At 38.1% G+C, this 25,044-nt stretch overlaps 1 protein-coding gene across 1 annotated transcript in view; it reads right to left on the bottom strand.

The window, feature by feature from the left end:
* KISS1 (KiSS-1 metastasis suppressor) overlaps positions 1–11,517 on the bottom strand; it is a 31,152-nt gene extending 19,635 nt beyond the window's left edge. The window contains exon 1 of the mRNA XM_053704693.1: positions 11,394–11,517. Coding sequence (XP_053560668.1) covers positions 11,394–11,487 — 94 coding nt within the window. The 5' untranslated portion in view covers positions 11,488–11,517. The remainder of the gene's footprint in view (positions 1–11,393) is intronic.
* Positions 11,518–25,044: the final 13,527 nt, after the last annotated feature.

Raw genomic sequence — 25,044 nt, 5'->3', positions numbered from 1 at the left:
GAGCTGCTGCTTCTAAGGCCTTTTGTAAATCAGCCTCTCTTCAATAAATCCTAAATGCCGCTGACTGGTCTTCAGATTCTGTATTTCGACACTTTTATTTTAAACCTATAAATTCTATACCTCAATGTTTATTAGACTAATGTTTATTAGATTGATTTTTATATTTGTTTAGCTTTAAACTTGCAAAATATGAGTCTCTGTCCTTGTAATAAAATTCCGATTATCCTAGCTTTGTGAAGGAATAATCTAGATTTTATTAAAGAGACAGAGACGATTATTTTCCCTCCCTATACCCTTACCCTGTTTGTATATTTAAATTTTGATAATTAATTTATATATATTTTCAGCTCTAGGTCCCTCTTCTTCAGGATTCTAAACTTCTGATTCATCCAAGTGATAATCTTTGAGATCAATATTCATGTTGTGGATTCTCTTCCAGTAGTGATGTCGCGAACATAAAAATTTGGGTTCGCGAACGGCGAACGCTAACTTCCGCAAAAGTTCGCGAACCGGGCGAACCACCATAGACTTCAATGGGCAGGCGAATTTTAAAACCCACAGGGACTCTTTCTGGCCACAATAGTGATGGAAAAGTTGTTTCAAGGGGACTAACACCTGGACTGTGGCGTGCCGGAGGGGGATCCATGGCAAAACTCCCATGGAAAATTACATAGTTGATGCAGAGTCTGGTTTTAATCCATAAAGGGCATAAATCACCTAACATTCCTAAATTGTTTGGAATAACATGCTTTAAAACATCAGGTATGATGTTGTATCGATCAGGTAGTGTAAGAGTTACGCCCGCTTCACAGTGACAGACCAAACTCCCGAAGCAGGTACAACATCTTCACACCGTACGTCCATGTGTGTAATGCTGCCTGACTGAGACATATCCCTGTTATCTACATCCTCTGGCAATAATGGTTGCGCATCACTCATTTCTTCCAACTGATGTGTAAATAACTCCTCTGACAGATCAAGTGTATTATGGCTAGCAGTGAAGGGGTTAATTAGGTAGTTTTCTAGCTTCTCTATTTGACGCAGGTTTAGCTGATAGATCTATTAATGTTTCTAGATCGGCTATATCTGCTGGACATGAATTGATCAATAATTCTCCTATAGGTCAGCATATTTCTATTTCTAGACATGAAATACATTAAACATAAGAGACCTCCTTCTGCTAAATACTCTTCTTTCTGGGATGTTAATTTAATATTTTCTCTTTTTCAGTCCTGGCCTTGTAATGAATCACTTTCTCTTAAACAACTTACTTGCAAACTTGCAACTCTTCTTTGCTTATTGTCTTGCAGAAGGGTTTCTGATGTAAAGGCTATAGATTTTTCATCTAAAATGCTTTCACCTCAAGGTGTTATTTTTAAAGTGAATGTAAATTTTGATGCTAAAGTGCCCGGTTTTTAAAAATTCGATTAAAAACAGGGGCACTTTAATTCATAAAAATGTACATTTCACTCGTTGTGAAGAAATACTTACCTTTTAAACTTGACAGCAGCTCCAGCTTCCTCCGGTCGTCGCAAGCCATTTCTGACATCAGAAATGATGGATAGGTCATCCTCCAATCATAGCTTCCCCCCGGGGGAATCAGTGTCTGATTCAACGCCGTGATTGGAGGAAGCCGGATTCCTCAATTTAGACCCAGGAAGAGGATTTGCGACAGGTGGAGGAAGCTGAAGCGGCTGTCAAGTTTAAAAGGTAAGTATTTTTTCACAACAGGAGTGAAATGTAAATTTTGATGACTTAAAATGCCCCTGTTTTTAATCGAATTTTTAAAAACCGGCTCTTTAGCATCAAAATTTACATTCACTTTAATATTTCCAGAAGAACTAAATCTATGTCTTTCTCTATCTTTTACCCTTATTTTTCTGATCGTCCCTTTTTGTGTGTTGTACTTTGTCTCAAGGAATATGAAAAACTTACTTTTTCTTTTAGAAATTCTTCTTCTTCTAATCAATGTTTAATTTCTTTCTCTCCTCCTCATCTTCCTGTTTCTTCTACTTCCATTAGTAGATGGATTAAATGGGTTAAGAATGAAGCAGGTATTGATCAATCTTTTTCTTCTCATTCCATAAGAGGAGCTGCTGCTTCTAAGGCCTTTTGTAAATCAGCCTCTCTTCAATAAATCCTAAATGCCGCTGACTGGTCTTCAGATTCTGTATTTCGACACTTTTATTTTAAACCTATAAATTCTATACCTCAATGTTTATTAGACTAATGTTTATTAGATTGATTTTTATATTTGTTTAGCTTTAAACTTGCAAAATATGAGTCTCTGTCCTTGTAATAAAATTCCGATTATCCTAGCTTTGTGAAGGAATAATCTAGATTTTATTAAAGAGACAGAGACGATTATTTTCCCTCCCTATACCCTTACCCTGTTTGTATATTTAAATTTTGATAATTAATTTATATATATTTTCAGCTCTAGGTCCCTCTTCTTCAGGATTCTGAACTTCTGATTCATCCAAGTGATAATCTTTGAGATCAATATTCATGTTGTGGATTCTCTTCCAGTAGTGATGTCGCGAACATAAAAATTTGGGTTCGCGAACGGCGAACGCTAACTTCCGCAAAAGTTCGCGAACCGGGCGAACCACCATAGACTTCAATGGGCAGGCGAATTTTAAAACCCACAGGGACTCTTTCTGGCCACAATAGTGATGGAAAAGTTGTTTCAAGGGGACTAACACCTGGACTGTGGCGTGCCGGAGGGGGATCCATGGCAAAACTCCCATGGAAAATTACATAGTTGATGCAGAGTCTGGTTTTAACCCATAAAGGGCATAAATCACCTAACATTCCTAAATTGTTTGGAATAACGTGCTTTAAAACATCAGGTATGATGTTGTATCGATCAGGTAGTGTAAGGGTTACGCCCGCTTCACAGTGACAGACCAAACTCCCGAAGCGGGTACAACATCTTCACACCGTACGTCCATGTGTGTAATGCTGCCTGACTGAGACATATCCCTGTTATCTACATCCTCTGGCAATAATGGTTGCGCATCACTCATTTCTTCCAACTGATGTGTAAATAACTCCTCTGACAGATCAAGTGTATTATGGCTAGCAGTGAAGGGGTTAATTAGGTAGTTTGTAGGGAGCTTGCAGGGTTAATTTTAGCTTTAGTGTAGAGATCAGCCTCCCACCTGACACATCAGACCCCCTGATCCCTCCCAAACAGCTCCCTTCCCTCCCCCACCCCACAATTGTCCCCGCCATCTTAAGTACTGGCAGAAAGTTTTAAATGTTGTGTTTTTTTTAGCATATTTACATATGCTGTGGTGTAGCATCACCCCTTAGCCCCCAACCTCCCTGATCCCCCCCAAAACAGCTCTCTAACCCTCCCAACCTGCCTTATTGGCGGCCATCTTGGGTACTGGCAGCTGTCTGCCAGTACCCAGTTTGCAAAAAAAAGTAGTTTTTTCTGTATTTTTTTTTTCTGTAGTGTAGCTTCCCCACAGACCAACCCCCACCACCTGCCTGATCTTTTTTTTTAAAATTTTTATTCCTTTTTTTTTAAAATTTTACACCATCTTTTTCTGTAGTGTAGCGGTTCCCACCCGCTCCCTCCCCGTGCATGCCCTCCCGTGCCCGGACATCCCCGCCCACGATCCTGCCCCCCTCCACTGACTGCTATTATTTCACAGTCAAATTTCTAGTTTTTTTTAACCCCTTAAGGACCAAGGCCATTTTTCAATTTATTTCCCTTAAGGACCAGGGCTATTGTTACATTTCTGCGGTGTTTGTGTTTAGCTGTAATTTTCCTCTTACTCATTTACTGTACACACACATATTATATACCGTTTTTCTTGCCACTAAAATGGACTTTCTAAATATACCATTATTTTCATCATATCTTATAATTTATTATTAAAAATATTATAAAATATGAGGAAAAAATGGAAAAAAACACACTTTTCTAACTTTGACCCCCAAAATCTGTTACACATCTACAACCACCAAAAAACAACCATGCTAAATAGTTTCTAAATTTTGTCCTGAGTTTAGAAATACCCAATGTTAACATGTTCTTTGCTTTTTTTGCAAGTTATAGGGAAATAAATACAAGAAGCACTTTGCTATTTCAAAATTATTTTTTCCAAAATGAGCGCTAGTTACATTGGAACCCTGATATCTGTCAGGAATACCTGAATATCCCTTGACATGTATATATATTTTTTTAGAAGACATCCCAAAGTATTGATCTAGGCCCATTTTGGTATATTTCATGCCACCATTTCACCGCCAAATGCGATCAAATAAAAAAAGAATTGTTCACTTTTTCACAAACTTTAGGTTTCTCACAGAAATTATTTACAAACAACTTATGCAATTATGGCATACATGGTTGTAAATGCTTCTCTGGGATCCCCTTTGTTCAGAAATAGCAGACTTATATGGCTTTGGCGTTGCTTTTTGGTAATTAGAAGGCTGCTAAATGCCACTGTGCTCCACACGTGTTTTATGCCCAGCAGTGAAGGGGTTAATTAGGGAGCATGTAGGGAGCTTGTAGAGTTAATTTTAGCTTATGTGTAGTGTAGTAGACAACCCAAAGTATTGATCTAGGCCCATTTTGGTATATTTCATGCCACCATTTCACCGCCAAATGCGATCAAATTAAAAAAAAAACGTTACATTTTTCACAATTTTAGGTTTCTCACTGAAATCATTTACAAACAGCTTGTGCAATTATGGCACAAATGGTTGTAAATGCTTCTCTGGGATCCCCTTTGTTCAGAAATAGCAGACATATATGGCTTTGGCGTTGCTTTCTGGCAATTAGAAGGCCTCTAAATGCTGCACACGTGTATTATGGCTAGCAGTGAAGGGGTTAATTAGGTAGTTTGTAGGGAGCTTGCAGGGTTAATTTTAGCTTTAGTGTAGAGATCAGCCTCCCACCTGACACATCAGACCCCCTGATCCCTCCCAAACAGCTCCCTTCCCTCCCCCACCCCACAATTGTCCCCGCCATCTTAAGTACTGGCAGAAAGTCTGCCAGTACTAAAATAAAAGGTTTTTAAATGTTGTGTTTTTTTAGCATATTTACATATGCTGTGGTGTAGCATCACCCCTTAGCCCCCAACCTCCCTGATCCCCCCCAAAACAGCTCTCTAACCCTCCCAACCTGCCTTATTGGCGGCCATCTTGGGTACTGGCAGCTGTCTGCCAGTACCCAGTTTGCAAAAAAAAGTAGTTTTTTCTGTATTATTTTTTTTCTGTAGTGTAGCTTCCCCACAGACCAACCCCCACCACCTGCCTGATCTTTTTTTTTTTAATTTTTATTCCTTTTTTTAAAAAATTTTACACCATCTTTTTCTGTAGTGTAGCGGTTCCCACCCGCTCCCTCCCCGTGCATGCGCCCGCCCCCCCCCCCCCCGGGCCCGGACATCCCCGCCCACGATCCTGCCCCCCTCCACTGACTGCTATTATTTCACAGTCAAATTTCTAGTTTTTTTTTTAACCCCTTAAGGACCAAGGCCATTTTTCAATTTATTTCCCTTAAGGACCAGGGCTATTTTTACATTTCTGCGGTGTTTGTGTTTAGCTGTAATTTTCCTCTTACTCATTTACTGTACCCACACATATTATATACCGTTTTTCTCGCCACTAAATGGACTTTCTAAATATACCATTATTTTAATCATATCATATAATTTATTATTAAAAATATTATAAAATATGAGGAAAAAATGGAAAAAAACACACTTTTCTAACTTTGACCCCCAAAATCTGTTACACATCTACAACCACCAAAAAACAACCATACTAAATAGTTTCTAAATTTTGTCCTGAGTTTAGAAATACCCAATGTTAACATGTTCTTTGCTTTTTTTGCAAGTTATAGGGAAATAAATACAAGAAGCACTTTGCTATTTCAAAATTATTTTTTCCAAAATGAGCGCTAGTTACATTGGAACCCTGATATCTGTCAGGAATACCTGAATATCCCTTGACATGTATATATATTTTTTTAGAAGACATCCCAAAGTATTGATCTAGGCCCATTTTGGTATATTTCATGCCACCATTTCACCGCCAAATGCGATCAAATAAAAAAAGAATTGTTCACTTTTTCACAAACTTTAGGTTTCTCACAGAAATTATTTACAAACAACTTATGCAATTATGGCATACATGGTTGTAAATGCTTCTCTGGGATCCCCTTTGTTCAGAAATAGCAGACTTATATGGCTTTGGCGTTGCTTTTTGGTAATTAGAAGGCTGCTAAATGCCACTGTGCTCCACACGTGTTTTATGCCCAGCAGTGAAGGGGTTAATTAGGGAGCATGTAGGGAGCTTGTAGAGTTAATTTTAGCTTATGTGTAGTGTAGTAGACAACCCAAAGTATTGATCTAGGCCCATTTTGGTATATTTCATGCCACCATTTCACCGCCAAATGCGATCAAATTAAAAAAAAAACGTTACATTTTTCACAATTTTAGGTTTCTCACTGAAATCATTTACAAACAGCTTGTGCAATTATGGCACAAATGGTTGTAAATGCTTCTCTGGGATCCCCTTTGTTCAGAAATAGCAGACATATATGACTTTGGCGTTGCATTCTGGTAATTAGAAGGCCGCTAAATGCTGCTGCGCATCATACGTGTATTATGGTTAGCAGTGAAGGGGTTAATTAGGTAGTTTGTAGGGAGCTTGCAGGGTTAATTTTAGCTTTAGTGTAGAGATCAGCCTCCTACCTGACACATCAGACCCCCTGATCCCTCCCAAACAGCTCCCTTCCCTCCCCCACCCCACAATTGTCCCCGCCATCTTAAGTACTGGCAGAAAGTCTGCCATTACTAAAATAAAAGGTTTTTAAAATATATATATATTTTTTTAAGCATATTTACATATGCTGTGGTGCAGCATCCCCCCCCCCTTAGCCCCCAACCTCCCTGATCCCCCTCAAAACAGCTCTCTAACCCTCCCCATCTGCCTTATTGGCGGCCATCTTGGGCACTGGCAGCTGTCTGCTATTATTTCATGTTTTTTAAATGTACACTACTGTTACACCAGATATGAGTGGTGGCACTGGGCAAGTGGGCACAGTATACGCTGTGAGCCTGACACACACGCTGGCAGGCAGGCAACTACAATTAGATTACACAGAAAAAAGAGGAAAAAAAGCAGACTGATGTTCTAGCCCAAAAAAGGGCTTTTCCCTATTAAATCAGCAGCAGCTACACTGTCCCTCCTCTCACTAAGAATACAGCATCCAAATGAATCTAAAATGGATGCTGTCCAGGAGGTGGGAGGGTCTGGGAGGGAGTGTCTGCCGCTGATTGGCTGTAATGTGTCTGCTGACTGTGAGGTAAAGGGTCAAAGTTTACTCAATGATGACGAATAGGGGGCGGATCGAACATCGCATATGTTCGCCCGCCGCGGCAAACGCAAATATGCTATGTTCGCGGCGAACTATTCGCGACATCACTATCTTCCAGTTCTACAGGATTTCATCCTTCTTTTCAAGTTTCGTCTGATGGACTGTGTATCAAGTTTTTTCTCTTTTTTTTCTGGTTCTTACTTAGGTTTTTTGTCTCAGTTTATGAACTTATATGTGAAGACTACAACAACTTCTTCTCAAGCACCAAAGTTCAAAGAGGCAGTTGGTATACTATGTGGACAGTTTATAACAGAATTAACTTTTCTGATTGGTCTGCTTTAGATCACACCATCCAGGATTGTTTTTCATTGGTCACTATATTCATTTCTGTTCTTTCTATGTTAAATATTTAAATTATTTATTGTTACTTTGAATGGCTGTTGAGCAGTAAAGGAAAAGACGTATGCAAAATAATCGTCTCTGTCTCTTTAATAAAATCTAGATTATTCCTTCACAAAGCTAGGATAATCGGAATGTTAAACAACTTTCCAGTTTTCTTCTATTATCTTATTTGTTTAATTATCTTGTTATCCTTGGTTGAAGAAGCAGCAATGCATTACTGGGAGCTAGTTAAAGGGACAGTGTACACCAATTTTCATATAACTGCATGTAATAGACACTACTATAAAGAAGAATATGCACAGATACTGATCTAAAAATCCAGTATAAAACCTTTTAAAACTTACTTAGAAGCTCCCAGTTTAGCTCTGTTGATGAGGTTAAGCTGGGACACCCACTGAAAGGGGCTGGGAAAACAAAAGGAGCAGACACTCCCCCTCCCCCCTTCCCTGCATATGAAAAGACAGATAGCATAAACAGGAGCCAGCAGGAGTCTGTAAACACAAGTATACATCTAAACCTGTGGGGCTTGGTTAGGAGTCTGAAAATCATCACAATATTATTAAAAAAATAAGCAAAATTATACATTGTTACAAAAACACTCCCAGATGGGCTATATAAATGGATCATCTGCAAAACATTTATGCAAAGAAAAATCAGGTGTACAATGTCCCTTTAATGAATTGGGTTAGCCAATTAGATGAGGCATATTTGTGAAGCCACCAATCAGCAGTTTCTACCTACTGCAAGGGGGCGATTTATCAAGCTGAGGCGAACAGGGGCGCACATACGCGCCCGTGTCCGCCGCAGGTCACCTCTGGTGGGCTGAATTCCCCTGGTGGAATTCAGCATTGCACATGAGCGCTATTTTGTGCTTGCGGGCAAAGAGGTGGCGAAAGGTTAGAAAAGCAGCGGTCTAATGACCGCTGCTTGTTAAATACGGCATGCAGGTTTTCTTGTGAGAACCTGCAGTTGTATGGGGTCGAAAGGCTTGCGAAGCCTTTGCTAAATCAACCCTTATGTATCCTTTTTAACAAATGATCTCAAGAGAACAAAGCAAATCAGATAATAGAAGTAAATAGGAAAGTTGTTTAAACTCACATGCTCTATCTGAATTACAAGATTAAATAAATGTGTGTTTCATGTCCCTTTAAATAGCAGTTTTACTTACAATTTAGAATCTTTAGACTCAGGGCCGTCTTTAATATTGACTGGACCCCGGGCAAACATTTTCTTGGGCCCCCCCTCCCATGCAATTTCGCTCTCCACCCCAAAATCCCAAAAAACAACTAAATCAATTTTTTTTTTTTTTTTAATTATTAGCTAATCATTAAAAAAATTGCAATATGTGAAACTGGACCTAAGCAGTACTAATAAGTAAATAAATATATAAATTCCTCCACTTTGGATTAATTTAATATGCTTTTGAATGTGATTCTGGTGTGAGGTTAGCTGGTTAAAGAGATTTAGAGCAGTCAACAGGAGCAAAGCAAGGTAAAGACTGAGGCGGAAGCATAGAGGTGCAGACAGATATACTGACTGGAACAGTAGAACTACTATGGGAAGCTGTAAAATCTGAAACAGAGAGAAATAAAAACTATAAAAATAAACCTTACCTTAATGCGTGAAGTATCAGCATGACACTATACATCAGCCACAGCAGCACATGTCACTACTTTGCTAGGAACAAGTTCCCTCTCATCCTGCACTAGACAATGCTGCATGGGGGAGGGGCATGTGTACACTCACTTATTCTTCCCACTGACACCTTTCTACAAAGCACTGTTTTCCTAACAAACTTCAGTTAGTTGACCTTAGAGCCACAGCAGAAAGAGCAGGGATAAGGGGACCAGCAGACTGCATGTTGTCTGCCCAAGGCTGCATGGATACAGACGAGTCACACAGCCTCAAGACTGAAGAGAGCAGTGTGTGCAGCTGCACAGATGCTCAAATCCTCACGTGCCTGACACTCCAGCTTTCGGCTGCATGCGCCTATAGTCAGCCCTACCCAGAAACAATCCCCACCACCAGAGCAGTTACCTGGTAACAGTGGTAACCCCAGCAGGACCTTTTCTGATGCAGTGGGATTGACTGGATGCCTAGTTAGGGCTTAGTATCCAGTGCTGCACAGTGCACATCTAAAACAGCTCATGGCACTAGCTTGGAATGTCACATGACATTGGCACGGTCTGGCACCTTTTCTCACAAATAAATATAAGCAGAGAACGTTTGACTGTGACAATATTAGGACTGACTGTGTGTGTGTCCCATGTTACATGACATCAGCAGTCTGGCATTTTTAGGACTATAGGGCCCCTCAACAAAGACTGGGCCCAGGGCAGCTGCCCCTTTTGCCCTGTGTTAAAGACGGTCCTGTTTAGACTGTCCATCCAGCTGTGATCTTTTTTCACTGTATTGTTCACCAGGCATTATAGCCAATCAGAAGCCACAATGCCTGCCTATCACATGTGGCTTCTGATAGAATACATCACTAGATAGATAACTAACTCAGTGAAAAAATTATCAGAGCTGGATGGGTGATCTGAAGATTCAAATTTGTAAGTAAAATGCTGCATTGTTCCAGACTGATAGCAGGTTAATTTACTTGTGAGGCATGGATCAGGGTGGGGGCTTTTTCACAGTGTTTACTGTTTCTTTAACCTCTTGACTTTTTCTGGCCTGTTTGAGCAGCATATCCTGATTGTTGTTTTTTTTACTGTTAAGGGGATTGTAAACCCCAAATTTTATTTTAGGATTCAGATAGAACATACAATTTTAAACAGCTTTCCAATTTAATTCTATTATCAAATTTTCTTCATTCTCTTGTAATCCATTACTGAAGGGACAGCATTGCACTACTGACAGGAAGCAGAAAATATCTATTTAACCAATTACATGAGACAAATGTGTGCAGGCACCAATTATTATTAAAGGGACATTGTAGTCAACTTTATTTGGTTTCTTACATTTCAAAGAGGGTGTTTCAGTAAAAGTGTCTATTCAAGTAAGTGGTGGGGGACTGCATTCCAACATCATCTTGTTTTATCTGTGTTCATCCTGATTTTGCTGCTATATTGTTTACTAATTTGATCAGTTTTACAAATTCAATCTGCGGCTCATCTAATGGATTTGCATTGGGAAAAAAAGGAAAAAGATCTAATATTTGTGCAAGCTAATTCAGATAGATTGGAGAAAGAAAAGATTAAAGGGACATGAAACCCAAACATTTTCTTTCATGATTTAGGTAGAACATACAATTTTAAAGAACTTTCCAGTTTACTTCTATTATCAAATTTGCTTCATTCTCTTGGTATCATTTATTGAAGGAGCAGCAATGCACTACTGGTTGTTTCTAACTGAACTCATGGGTAAGCCAATGACAATCCGTATATATATATGCAGCCACCAATCAGCAGCTAGAACCTTGGTTCTTTGCTGCTCCTGAGATTTCGCCTTTCAGCAAAGGATAACAATAGAAGGAAGCAAATTAAATAATAGAAGTTGTTTAAAATTATATGTTCTGTTTAAATCATGAATGTCTAATTGTGACTTTACTGATTCCTTAACGTCTATGGAGTGTTTGTCGTTGAATGACACCACAGAAAATAGTGTCACAAAACAACTGAGTCAAATATAAACTATTACAACCTACCTGTGAGTTTCGAGGTCAGGGCAGGATCCTCTGCACAATGTAGCGCATGTATTCCCAGCAGCAGTGTCAGCAAAGAGAGGTCAGGCCGGATCATTGTGTTTTAGTAATCAATATAAAAGCACTCTCCCAACCTATGAACACCAAGAAATAAGCAAAAATACCTTTATATTTGCAGAAAATGCAAACAAAGATATAGCAGCCCCGATCGTGTATGCTCTTTAAAGGGACACTCAAGTCAATTTACTTCCCTTATCAAATTTTGCACAGTGTTTTTATATACACACTTTCTGGGGAACAAGCTCCTACTGAGCATGTGCACAAGCTCACAGGGTATACATATACTAGTCTGTGATTGGCTGATGTCTGTCACATGATACAGGGGGCCGGAAAATGGGAGATAAAGTAAATTTGTACAAAAAAAAATCTACTGCTTATTTGAAATTCAGAGTAAGTGCTATTGCATTGTCTTTTTATTATACACTTGTTAATTATGTAATTCTGCTGTATTTAGTGGTCCTTAAAGGGACACTGTAACCAAAATTTTTCTTTTGTGATTCAGATTGAGCATGAAATTTTAAGTAACTTTCTAATTTACTCCTATTATAACATTTTCTTCATTCTCTTGGTATCTTTATTTGAAATGCAAGAATGTAAGTTTAGATGCCGGCCCATTTTTGGTGAACAACCTGGATTGTCCTTGCTGATTGGTGGATAAATTCATCCACCAATAAAAAAAGTGCTGTCCAGAGTACTGAACCCAAAAAAAACCTTAGATGCCTTCTTTTTCAAATAAAGATAGCAAGAGAACGAAGAAAAATTGATAATAGGAGTAAATTAGAAAGTTGCTTAAAATTGCATGCTGTTTCTGAATTACAAAAGAAAATTTTTGGGTTCAGTGTCCCTTTAAGTCAATTCTAAGAATAACCACCCATTATCTACAGTAAATTATTTTTTGGCGGAATTTAGGCAAAATAGGCAATTGGCTAAGGATACCAAGTCCCAGAGAAGCCCTAACCTGGCTTGTTATGTGATAATTAATTGCAGTACACACCCTATTATATTAAACCACTGGTTTTCAAACCTCTTGTTAAGGCAGCAATAGCAACTGTAATACCTACCTTACTATTGTCGTAGATCCCTGGGTTCCAAACCTGTCCTTAGGCCTCCCCAACAGGCCAGATTATCAGGATTACTTTGGTTGAGAGCAGGTAAAATAACAGTTTACTAATCAGCTGATTATTTCACCTGTCCTCTAGTTCAAATATCCTTAAAATCTGTCCTGTTAGGGGGCCTTAGGATAGGTTTGAAAAGCAGTGTATTAAATTATGTTTTTTAATCACTTGACTGCCTGTTACAGATAATTATAGATTGTAATGGGGGAACATGGGTTCATCTTAAGCAGCAACACCTTTGTGAAATGACGATAATGCATTCATATTGGAAGTATCATTACTAGAAACTTGTGCCTATGGGTAACAGTAGTAAAAATCCAGCCCTGATGGGTTTCACAAAGTCATCGGTAGTAGGAAATGGGAGACAAGGAGTCGAAAAAATAGGGCAATAGTTGGAGGGACAGAAAAGGATCAAGAGAAAATATATTAAGTACAGGTTTATTTTTACAAGTTTAAAAGATGAGGAGTCTGTACTAAATTAAGAGTGGAGCACTATTTATCACTCCCGCTTGCGCGCTAACTCTGCTAGAAGTAAGGGTATTGCGTGCATTGCCACGCATAGTACCATTTTAAAGTAAAAAGTTTTCCCTCACGCTAACCTGACGCGCGCAAAAAGCCGAAGCTAGAATATATGTATAACCTTTTTGACTGAAGACAGGGATAAAACCTCGAAACGTCACTTAAGTTATTAAAAGAGGGAACTGGTTACAAGTCCCGGCAGGTGCTTCCTGTTTGGTTGAATACTACGGGGTCGATTTATTGTTCTGTCCGAAATGATCCACTTAGCGGATCATATCCAACAGACATTGACATTGATGACATTGACATATGCTGTCAGCATTTATCATTGCACAAGCAGCTCTTGTGAACTGCGTGTGCAATGCCGCCCCCTAGCAGGGGGTGTCAATCAGCCTGATGGTATGAGATTGGGCTGATTAATGTCCACAGTCTCAGAGCAAGCGGACCAGTTAAGAAGCAGGGGTCTTAAGACCACTGCTTCATAACTGCTGTTTCAGGCGAGTCTGAAGGCCCACGCAGAAACAGGGACATCAGGGGCCATTTGGCCCTTGATAAATCAACCCTTATATCTTGAATGCACCCTGGGCTGTGGCAAAATGATGTTACTGTGAGGGCTGGCCTGTCAAACTGTGTGTGTGTATATATATATATATATATATATATTCAGATAAATATACATATATGGAACAAGAAGAGGGGGAGGAGATCACAGACCCAGAGAAACCATCTGGTGTAGTATATCAAGAATAATACCATATCCAAAAGCCTACTCACATGCAAAATCCTCAAAGATCTTCTGTTTATATGCAGCATGTGTATGGTCCGGTAAAGAAACAATATCCGCCCTTGAGAACCATCACTACTCAACTCCTCTCTTCTATAACAGAAGTTAATCCGGAATAGATCAAAAAGGGGGGGGGGGGGATAGGGGGGGCCACAGTATAAACTCACTCAAAAACTTTGTGTCAAGGAAGTGGACAAATGTATATTGACATAAAATGAGCAGATACAATGAAAGTTTCAATAAAATATTTATATATACAGATATATATAGGAATATCCTATATACATAGATTATATTCCCTTATGTAAAGAACATTGGAATATGATATATTTACAGTAAATATACACTTTATTAAAAATGAATATTGCATAAATATGAGTTTTATGTTTTCAGCTACTTGACTACAAAGGGTTCCAAAGCACTTATATATTTATATATATACACACATATGTACACACATATAAACACACACATATATATATATATATATATATATATATATATACATATTTACACATGTAGTTGTATGTATCTCTATTTTAAAGCCTTTTTTTAAACACCTGAGGCCTCATATCATTTAGCCTATATAACTTTTTAATACATTTTTAAAAATCATTTTTATTTGATGTTATTATGAGTGTAACTGTACTTTTTAAAGTATTTTTGATGTTTTTTGTGCATCTTTTTATTCAAGTGTAACAGTTAACCAAAGCCGTTAAATTGAATTGCGTTTACTTTCAACTTGTAATACGTGCTACTTCCGAAGCATGCAAAAACCCACTATAAACCCCTTATCACTCGCACGCAACTGTTAGCGCATCACTCGTTATCTAGCGATATATGTGTATGAGGATAGATTTGAGTGTAGATAAAAGGGATGTCAGTAATTTTGTACAAATAGGATCAAGGTTACAGGTTCTAAGATGAGCGGATGATAATAGGGCAGATACCTCATCCTCTGCAACAGCTGCAAAGGCGCAGACTGTGTTTAAGTTGTTTGTTATCAATTGTGAGAAACAGAAACTGTTTTTGTTGTTTAAGTGGTTCACAAAGTCTTGTGCTGATAGGGAGGACGTAATAGGAGTAGATGATTGGTAATCAAGACGTATTAAAAAAGAAGAGATTAGAGCTGGAAGGAAGTTCTGCTTACAGGTGTTGAGAGCAGAAAAATTGGGCCGCAGAATGAACTTAAAATGCAAAATGTCAGCTTAATTGCAAAATTTTCTCCAGTCGCGTTGAGCACTACCGGAACATTTCTATAAGTAGTGTGTTGGCTGGGTAGGGATAGAGTATATATATATATATATATATATATATATATAGAGAGAGAGAGAGAGAGAGAGAGAGAGAGAGAGTATATATCACACGGTTGGATAGAGTATATAATTAGTAAGGAAATACTTTATAAAGGTTTGAAGTTAGTGCAGGGGCAGACAATTGAAGGGATGATAGGGGTCTGAGAGGGTATGAAAGGTGTTTTGAGACTGCATTTTATGGTTGTATGGAATTTGGCATGAGTAGCAGACGATATGGTAGCAGTGTCTGTAGGAGATTGTGGTCATGGGGAATTAGTAAAGTCTTATACAGAACAATAGGGGATAAAGATCAAATCAAGTAAATGTCCATCTTGGTGAGGACTTAGTCAATTGTGATGGGAAATAAGCTGGAGAAATTCAGGCGCAGTGGGACTATCATTCTATCAACAAGAATGTTGAAATTGCCATAAATGATGGCATGTGTTCCAGAGCAGAGAAAATGAGGTAGCCAGGTGGCAAAGTCATAATGAAATTGAGTTAGAGGCAGAGGGGGGATGTAACAGTCGTGCATGAGTGTCAAAGGAGGGAAGAGATTAGGGTATATTTCTAAAGAGGAAACAGAGAGGGAACACCAACAACTCCTCATTGTCTGTTCCATAGGAGTGTGGCAAAATAACATAGGAACTGATGAGACTGGATCAGCTGTTGGTGAATATGTCCACACAGCAAGAAGACATGTGAGAGAGCTGATGGAAGTGGCAGACAAGGGAGCAATACTATCACATGTTAACAAAATGTGGTAAAAATGACAAAGAAATGTAGTTACTAAAAAAGTGATTGAATGATAAGAAAGCAGAGTATGGGCAGTGTATTGGCAGTATATGAGCAGTGTATGGGCAGTGTATGAGCAGTGTATGGGCAACGTATGAGCAGTGTATGGGCACTGTATGGGCAGTGTATGAGCAGTGTATGGGCAGTGTATGAGCAGTGTATGAGCAGTGTATGGGCAGCGTATGAGCAGTGTATGGGCAGTGTATGAGCAGTGTATGGGCAGTGTATGAGCAGTGTATGGGCAGCGTATGAGCAGTGTATGGGCAGTGTATGAGCAGTGTATGTGCAGTGTATGTGCAGTGTGTGAGCAGTGTATGGGCAGTGTACGGGCAGTGTATGGGCAGTGTATGGGCAATGTATGAGCAGTGTATAGGCAGTGTATGAACAGTGTGTGGGCAAAGTGTGAGCAGTGTATGGGCAGTGTGGAAAAGAAAGCATTTACTGAAAATGTGACGCTGTATTATTTAACTCCCAGTAAGGCACACAGGTTTGTTTTGACCCTCTTTAACTGATCATTAACCTGCAGAAGGTAGAAGATGTGAGCAGGAGATAATACAACGAATAAAGGGACAATATACAACTGTATTTCTTCTTACAGGTTTTAATTTGTAAATGGGATGCTCCCTATCCTAGTGAACTTAAAGGGACATGAAACCCAAAATGTTTCTTTGCATGGGATTTTAAACAACTTTCCAATTTACTTCTGTTATGTAATTTGCTTAATTCTCTTGGAAGCCTTTGTTGGATACCTAGGTAGGGTCAGGCACAGAAATATACTACTGGGAGTTAGCTGCTGATTGGTGGCTGCACATATATGTCTCTTGTCATATGCTCCCCAAATGTGTTCAGCTAGCTCCCAGTTGTGCATTGCTGCTACTTAAACAAAGGATGCCAAGAGAATGAAGCACATTTTATAATTAAAGTAAATTTGAAAGTTGTTTAAAAACTAATGCTCTTTCTGACTCATGAATTATTATTATTAATAATAATAATAATAATGCTATTAACTGCACAGAGCATTTTCTTTTGATATTATGTTGCAAATTCCATTTTCACCTTGTTTCTGCTTACTAGTATAGATTCACCAACAGCCTATCCAACCTCTCCAACTTTTCCATCTATTCTTATGTTATTCTATCTATCTATCTATCTATCTATCTATTTCTCTGTCTATCTGTCTGTCTCTCTCTCTCTCTCTGTCTGTCTACTTCAACATATCTTTTATCAATGCACTCAGTGAAAATTTTGCAATTACAACTTTACATTTCTAGATTTCTATAATTCAATGGCATCAATAAGCATTTCTCAAATAAAATATTTCATATAAGCTTTTGCATTTCATTCCTCTCTGCCTTACACCACTGTGTCCTCATCAACATTTCTATCCATATCTGTCACTCAAGAATTTTGTCACTTGTCACAGTTTATTAATTTTAAGTCACCCAAAACAGACTATCATAATTGTTAATTATTTATCAATCATACTCTCTGGACAGGATTCCCTAGGGACACAAATCTCTCCAGATCCTATATTATCCAACAGAGCTATTTCACTAAGAAGAAGTGTAGAGCTTCCTCCTCACATACAATTGAATTGAATTAGATTTTTCAGCTTAGTTAATTCCAAGGGCAACTTTATCCCAGGAATTCTTGAATTCAGTCTTACAGATTTTGTTCTCACCACCTCTGTTGGAATTCTATGCCATGCATGAACTACACTTTCTGTAAACTAATGCTTACGTAAATTACTACTTATAAAACCAATATTTACTACTTTTTCTACTTATATACTCTCCTAGTTATATATGTCACATACCTCCTCCTACATTGTCACCTTAGCTAGTCATTCATGCCTCTAACAAATGCCAGTAACTTACCTGTCGCAATCTCTCGCTCCAGCTCTCTCTGTCAGTATAAGATGCATACATATAAGTCTGAACAGCAAAGGAGCAGCTTTTATACATAGATAGGGTGACATCACCACTTCAAGGGCCATCCTCTGACCACACACATGAATGCAGTAACATTATTTAACTATGATTATGATTCAGCTTAACCCCTTCAATGATGAGCTATTTCACCAACCTGTGATGAAGCTATTTTTAGGCTACTGAACGCATTCTACTTGCATGTCAATTTCAGTGAATTTTCTGTGAGTTACTCACACAAATCATACCTTGATTTTTGCTGTTAGCAAATTTGCTGTTTGCGGGCGCGCGATAAATAACAAGCCATTTTAAGTGGCTGGTTATGGCTACCGATAGCAATTAGCGCTTATAAAATTAACCAAATGCCCCCAAAATACAGTGTAGTGTATTTTATTAAAAAAATAAAGGCCTAGATTACAAGTTGTGCGTTAGGGTTAAAAAGCAGCGTTAAGAGGTCCTAACGCTGCTTTTTAACGCCCGCTGGTATTACGAGTCTTGCAGGTACAGGTGTACCGCTCACTTTTTTGGCCAGACTTGGAAATACCGCAAATCAACTTACATCAATTGCGTATCCTCTTTTTTCAATGGGACTTGCATAGCGCCGGTATTACGAGTCTGACCAAAAGTGAGAGGTAGACCCTCTCCTGTCAAGCCTGGTACCGCATTTTAAAGTCAGTAGTTAAGAGTTTTACACTACAACGCTGTAGCATAAAACTCTTAACTAAAGTGCTAAAAATTACACTAATACCCATAAACTACCTATTAACCCCTAAACCGAGCCCCCCCCCCCCCCCCCCACATCGCAAACACTAAAAATTTTAACCCCTAATCTGCCGAACCGGACATCTCCGCCACTATAATAAACATCTTAACCCCTAAACCGCCGCACTCCCGCATCGCAAACACTAGTTAAATATTATTAGCCCCTAATCTGCCGTCCCTAACATCGCCGACACCTACCTACATTTATTAACTCCTAATCTGCCGCCCCCAACGTCGCCGCCACTATACTAAAGTTATTAACCTCTAAATCTAAGTCTAACCCTAACCCTAACACCCCCTAACTTAAATATAATTACAATAAATCTTAATAAAATTACTATCATTAACTAAATAATACAGGCAACTTTGTATTTATTTTAACTAGGTACAATAGTTATTAAATAGTTATTAACTATTTAATAACTACCTAGTTAAAATAAAGACAAGTGTACCTGTAAAATAAAACCTAACCTAAGTTACAATTACACCTAACACTACACTATAATTAAATTAATTCCATAAATTAAATACAATTAATTACAATTAAATAAAATTATCTAAAGCACGAAAAAAAACCCCCCACTAAATTACAGAAAATAATAAAGAAATTACAAGATTTTTAAACTAATTACACCTACCCTAATCCCCCTAACAAAATAAAAAAGCCCCGCAAAATAAGAAAAGCCCTACCCTACACTAAATTACAAATAGCCCTTAAAAGGGCCTTTTGCGGGGCATTGCCCCAAAGTAATCAGCTCTTTTACCTGTAAAAAAAAAGTACAAATACCCCCCCAACATTAAAACCCACCACCCACACAACCAACCCAACTCTGAAACCCATCCAATCCCCTCTTAAAAAAAAACTAACACTAACCCCTTGAAGATCACCCTACCAGGAGACTTCTTCACCCAACCGGGCAGAAGTGGTCCTCCAGACGGGCAGAAGTCTTCATCCAACCGGGCAGAAGTTGTCCTCCAGATGGGCAGAAGTCTTTATCCAGACGGCATCTTCTATCTTCATCCATCCGGCGCGGAGCGGGTCCATCTTCAAGACATCCGACGTGGAGCATCCTCTTCTGTCCACGGCCGACGACTGAATGAAGGTTCCTTTAAATGACGTCATCCAAGATGGCGTCCTTTCGATTCCGATTGGCTGATAGATGAAAATATGTTAAGTAGATGAAAATATGAAAAAAACATTTATACAATATTAATTTTTAATAAAAGTTTTAACTATGTATTTACTGTAAATATTTCACATTCCATTGTTCTGTACATAGCAGAGAATTTTTATATAAATTTTCATATATATATATATATATATATATATATATATATACCTATATATAATCATGTCTATTTATATATATATATATATATATATATATATATATATATATATATATATATATATATATATATATATATATATATATATTGTACCAAAATACCATCAGATATATGTATTCTCAGAATATATATTAAATTTTTCCTGGATACTGAAACAGATTTAAGCGAGGTTTATAGGGGATTTATTCTGAGAGTGACTGAATTCCTACTAAGCCACAATTACTTTATGTTTGAGGGGGTTTTCTTTCTGCAGAGGCGTGGAACAGCCATGGGGGCCAAGTTTGCGCCCTCATATGCCAACCTATTTATGGGTTGGTGGGAGCTGTTCCACGTCTTTGCGGATGATAACCCTTTCATAGGTAATATCTTTTTTTATAGGAGGTTCATAGACGATCTCTTGTTCATTTGGCAAGGAGATGAAAACTCTATAAACAATTTTGTGCAAACCCTCAATACAAATGATATGGGCATTGAATTTACACATAACTGTCATGCATCTGAGATCGTCTTTTTGGACCTCCTGTTAAGATTTGATGGCTTAACGGGAAAGGTCAATACTACATTACATCGTAAACCAATTGCAGGTAACTGCCTCCTTCATGCACATAGCAACCACCCTCCACATGTGTACAAAGGTATAGTCAAGGGGCAGTTCCTGAGGGCACAAAGAAATTGTAGCCTAGATCAAGATTTTGAAAGAGAATCTAAAGATCTAGTGTCACGCTTTGTGGAGAGAGGATACAATAGGAATATGGTTGATAAGGAAGTTGCTACTCTGGATAGGGGGAAAATGCTTGGTGGGACTAAGTGGAGACCCGAACGTAAGGGTCTAAAATTTATCACCAAATATTCGAATCAATTTTCTGAAGTTTGCAACATTGTCAAAAAATATATGCCCATTTTATATGGGGATGAAACCTTGAAGCATATTGTTGACAAAGGTTGTGAATTCATATATTCTAAAAACTTGACAATTGGTAACATGCTTTCACCTAGCATGCTCCCAGGCCAAGGTCCACGGAGTTCATGGTTAAATACTATGGGGACTTACAAATGTGGCAAGTCTCTTTGTAAACCATGTAAATACTTAAAGCAAGGGAATGGCTTTGAATCATATGTAACAAATGAATCATTTACCACTAGGGGATGTGTAAAATGTTCTTCAACATTTGTAATCTATTTGGTTGAATGTACTCAACATAGATTACAGTATGTTGGGTTAACTACCCGGGACATACGCACTAGGATTAAGGAGCATTTGGGATACATCTCAAATGATATCCATTGTTCGGCACTTTCCAGACACTTTATTGAAGTACACAGGAAAAATGTTGATATGTTTAAATGGAACGCAATTGAAGCGATTTGCAAGCCACGAAGAGGGGGCAGCAAACAAAAAATACTTGAAAGACAAGAAATTTATTGGATCCATAAACTAAAAACATTGGTCCCGTGTGGATTACAAGTTGTGCGTTAGGGTTAAAAAGCAGCGTTAAGAGGTCCTAACGCTGCTTTTTAACGCCCGCTGGTATTACGAGTCTTGCAGGTACAGGTGTACCGCTCACTTTTTTGGCCAGACTTGGAAATACCGCAAATCAACTTACATCAATTGCGTATCCTCTTTTTTCAATGGGACTTGCATAGCGCCGGTATTACGAGTCTGACCAAAAGTGAGAGGTAGACCCTCTCCTGTCAAGCCTGGTACCGCATTTTAAAGTCAGTAGTTAAGAGTTTTACACTACAACGCTGTAGCATAAAACTCTTAACTAAAGTGCTAAAAATTACACTAATACCCATAAACTACCTATTAACCCCTAAACCGAGCCCCCCCCCCCACATCGCAAACACTAAAATTTTTAACCCCTAATCTGCCGAACCGGACATCTCCGCCACTATAATAAACATCTTAACCCCTAAACCGCCGCACTCCCGCATCGCAAACACTAGTTAAATATTATTAGCCCCTAATCTGCCGTCCCTAACATCGCCGACACCTACCTACATTTATTAACTCCTAATCTGCCGCCCCCAACGTCGCCGCCACTATACTAAAGTTATTAACCTCTAAATCTAAGTCTAACCCTAACCCTAACACCCCCTAACTTAAATATAATTACAATAAATCTTAATAAAATTACTATCATTAACTAAATAATACAGGCAACTTTGTATTTATTTTAACTAGGTACAATAGTTATTAAATAGTTATTAACTATTTAATAACTACCTAGTTAAAATAAAGACAAGTGTACCTGTAAAATAAAACCTAACCTAAGTTACAATTACACCTAACACTACACTATAATTAAATTAATTCCATAAATTAAATACAATTAATTACAATCAAATAAAATTATCTAAAGCACGAAAAAAAAACCCCCACTAAATTACAGAAAATAATAAAGAAATTACAAGATTTTTAAACTAATTACACCTACCCTAATCCCCCTAACAAAATAAAAAAGCCCCGCAAAATAAGAAAAGCCCTACCCTACACTAAATTACAAATAGCCCTTAAAAGGGCCTTTTGCGGGGCATTGCCCCAAAGTAATCAGCTCTTTTACCTGTAAAAAAAAAAGTACAAATACCCCCCCAACATTAAAACCCACCACCCACACAACCAACCCAACTCTGAAACCCATCCAATCCCCTCTTAAAAAAAAACTAACACTAACCCCTTGAAGATCACCCTACCAGGAGACTTCTTCACCCAACCGGGCAGAAGTGGTCCTCCAGACGGGCAGAAGTCTTCATCCAACCGGGCAGAAGTGGTCCTCCAGATGGGCAGAAGTCTTTATCCAGACGGCATCTTCTATCTTCATCCATCCGGCGCGGAGCGGGTCCATCTTCAAGACATCCGACGTGGAGCATCCTCTTCTGTCCACGGCCGACGACTGAATGAAGGTTCCTTTAAATGACGTCATCCAAGATGGCGTCCTTTCGATTCCGATTGGCTGATAGATGAAAATATGTTAAGTAGATGAAAATATGAAAAAAACATTTATACAATATTAATTTTTAATAAAAGTTTTAACTATGCATTTACTGTAAATATTTCACATTCCATTGTTCTGTACATAGCAGAGTATTTTTATATAAATTTTCATATATATATATATATATATATATATCTATACCTATATATAATCATGTCTATTTATATATATATATATATATATATATATATATATATATATATATATATATATATATATTGTACCAAAATACCATCAGATATATGTATTCTCAGAATATATATTAAATTTTTCCTGGATACTGAAACAGATTTAAGCGAGGTTTATAGGGGCTTTATTCTGAGAGTGACTGAATTCCTACTAAGCCACAATTACTTTATGTTTGAGGGGGTTTTCTTTCTGCAGAGGCGTGGAACAGCCATGGGGGCCAAGTTTGCGCCCTCATATGCCAACCTATTTATGGGTTGGTGGGAGCTGTTCCACGTCTTTGCGGATGATAACCCTTTCATAGGTAATATCTTTTTTTATAGGAGGTTCATAGACGATCTCTTGTTCATTTGACAAGGAGATGAAAACTCTATAAACAATTTTGTGCAAACCCTCAATACAAATGATATGGGCATTGAATTTACACATAACTGTCATGCATCTGAGATCGTCTTTTTGGACCTCCTGTTAAGATTTGATGGCTTAACGGGAAAGGTCAATACTACATTACATCGTAAACCAATTGCAGGTAACTGCCTCCTTCATGCACATAGCAACCACCCTCCACATGTGTACAAAGGTATAGTCAAGGGGCAGTTCCTGAGGGCACAAAGAAATTGTAGCCTAGATCAAGATTTTGAAAGAGAATCTAAAGATCTAGTGTCACGCTTTGTGGAGAGAGGATACAATAGGAATATGGTTGATAAGGAAGTTGCTACTCTGGATAGGGGGAAAATGCTTGGTGGGACTAAGTGGAGACCCGAACGTAAGGGTCTAAAATTTATCACCAAATATTCGAATCAATTTTCTGAAGTTTGCAACATTGTCAAAAAATATATGCCCATTTTATATGGGGATGAAACCTTGAAGCATATTGTTGACAAAGGTTGTGAATTCATATATTCTAAAAACTTGACAATTGGTAACATGCTTTCACCTAGCATGCTCCCAGACCAAGGTCCACGGAGTTCATGGTTAAATACTATGGGGACTTACAAATGTGGCAAGTCTCTTTGTAAACCATGTAAATACTTAAAGCAAGGGAATGGCTTTGAATCATATGTAACAAATGAATCATTTACCACTAGGGGATGTGTAAAATGTTCTTCAACATTTGTAATCTATTTGGTTGAATGTACTCAACATAGATTACAGTATGTTGGGTTAACTACCCGGGACATACGCACTAGGATTAAGGAGCATTTGGGATACATCTCAAATGATATCCATTGTTCGGCACTTTCCAGACACTTTATTGAAGTACACAGGAAAAATGTTGATATGTTTAAATGGAACGCAATTGAAGCGATTTGCAAGCCACGAAGAGGGGGCAGCAAACAAAAAATACTTGAAAGACAAGAAATTTATTGGATCCATAAACTAAAAACATTGGTCCCGTGTGGATTTAATTCACAATTTGATGTAATTAATTATTGGGAATGATCCACCTATAATTATAAGCCTGAGTAGAGACCTGGTTTGATACTATATGTTGATATCCTTTATTTAAGACAGTGTAGAGTAAATTTGAACAATAGGATTTCAAATTGATTTAACATATAAACATATGTCTTTATAATTTAGATATCTATGACAGAAGAAAGATTGGATTATGTACTTTGTGCTAGTTTCAGAATTTAGTATCATAGCGACTGTGTGATACTGGGTTATGTCTTTATGTAACTATGAATAGTATCATGCTTGTATGGCATGCTATTTCATTAAGTAGACAACTATAAGTATTCACTTTAGCACTATATATTGTAATTAACTTAAGCACATAGTATGTATAGCAGAGAGGTGTCAGCTAAAGTATTGGTAGCACCTCTATGCTTTACCATTCCTCTCGTATTAACCAGGAGCCTCC

Source organism: Bombina bombina, chromosome 3 (genome assembly GCF_027579735.1).
Source record: "Bombina bombina isolate aBomBom1 chromosome 3, aBomBom1.pri, whole genome shotgun sequence".
Lineage (NCBI taxonomy): Eukaryota > Metazoa > Chordata > Amphibia > Anura > Bombinatoridae > Bombina > Bombina bombina.
This window is presented reverse-complemented; position numbering and strand designations above follow the sequence as displayed.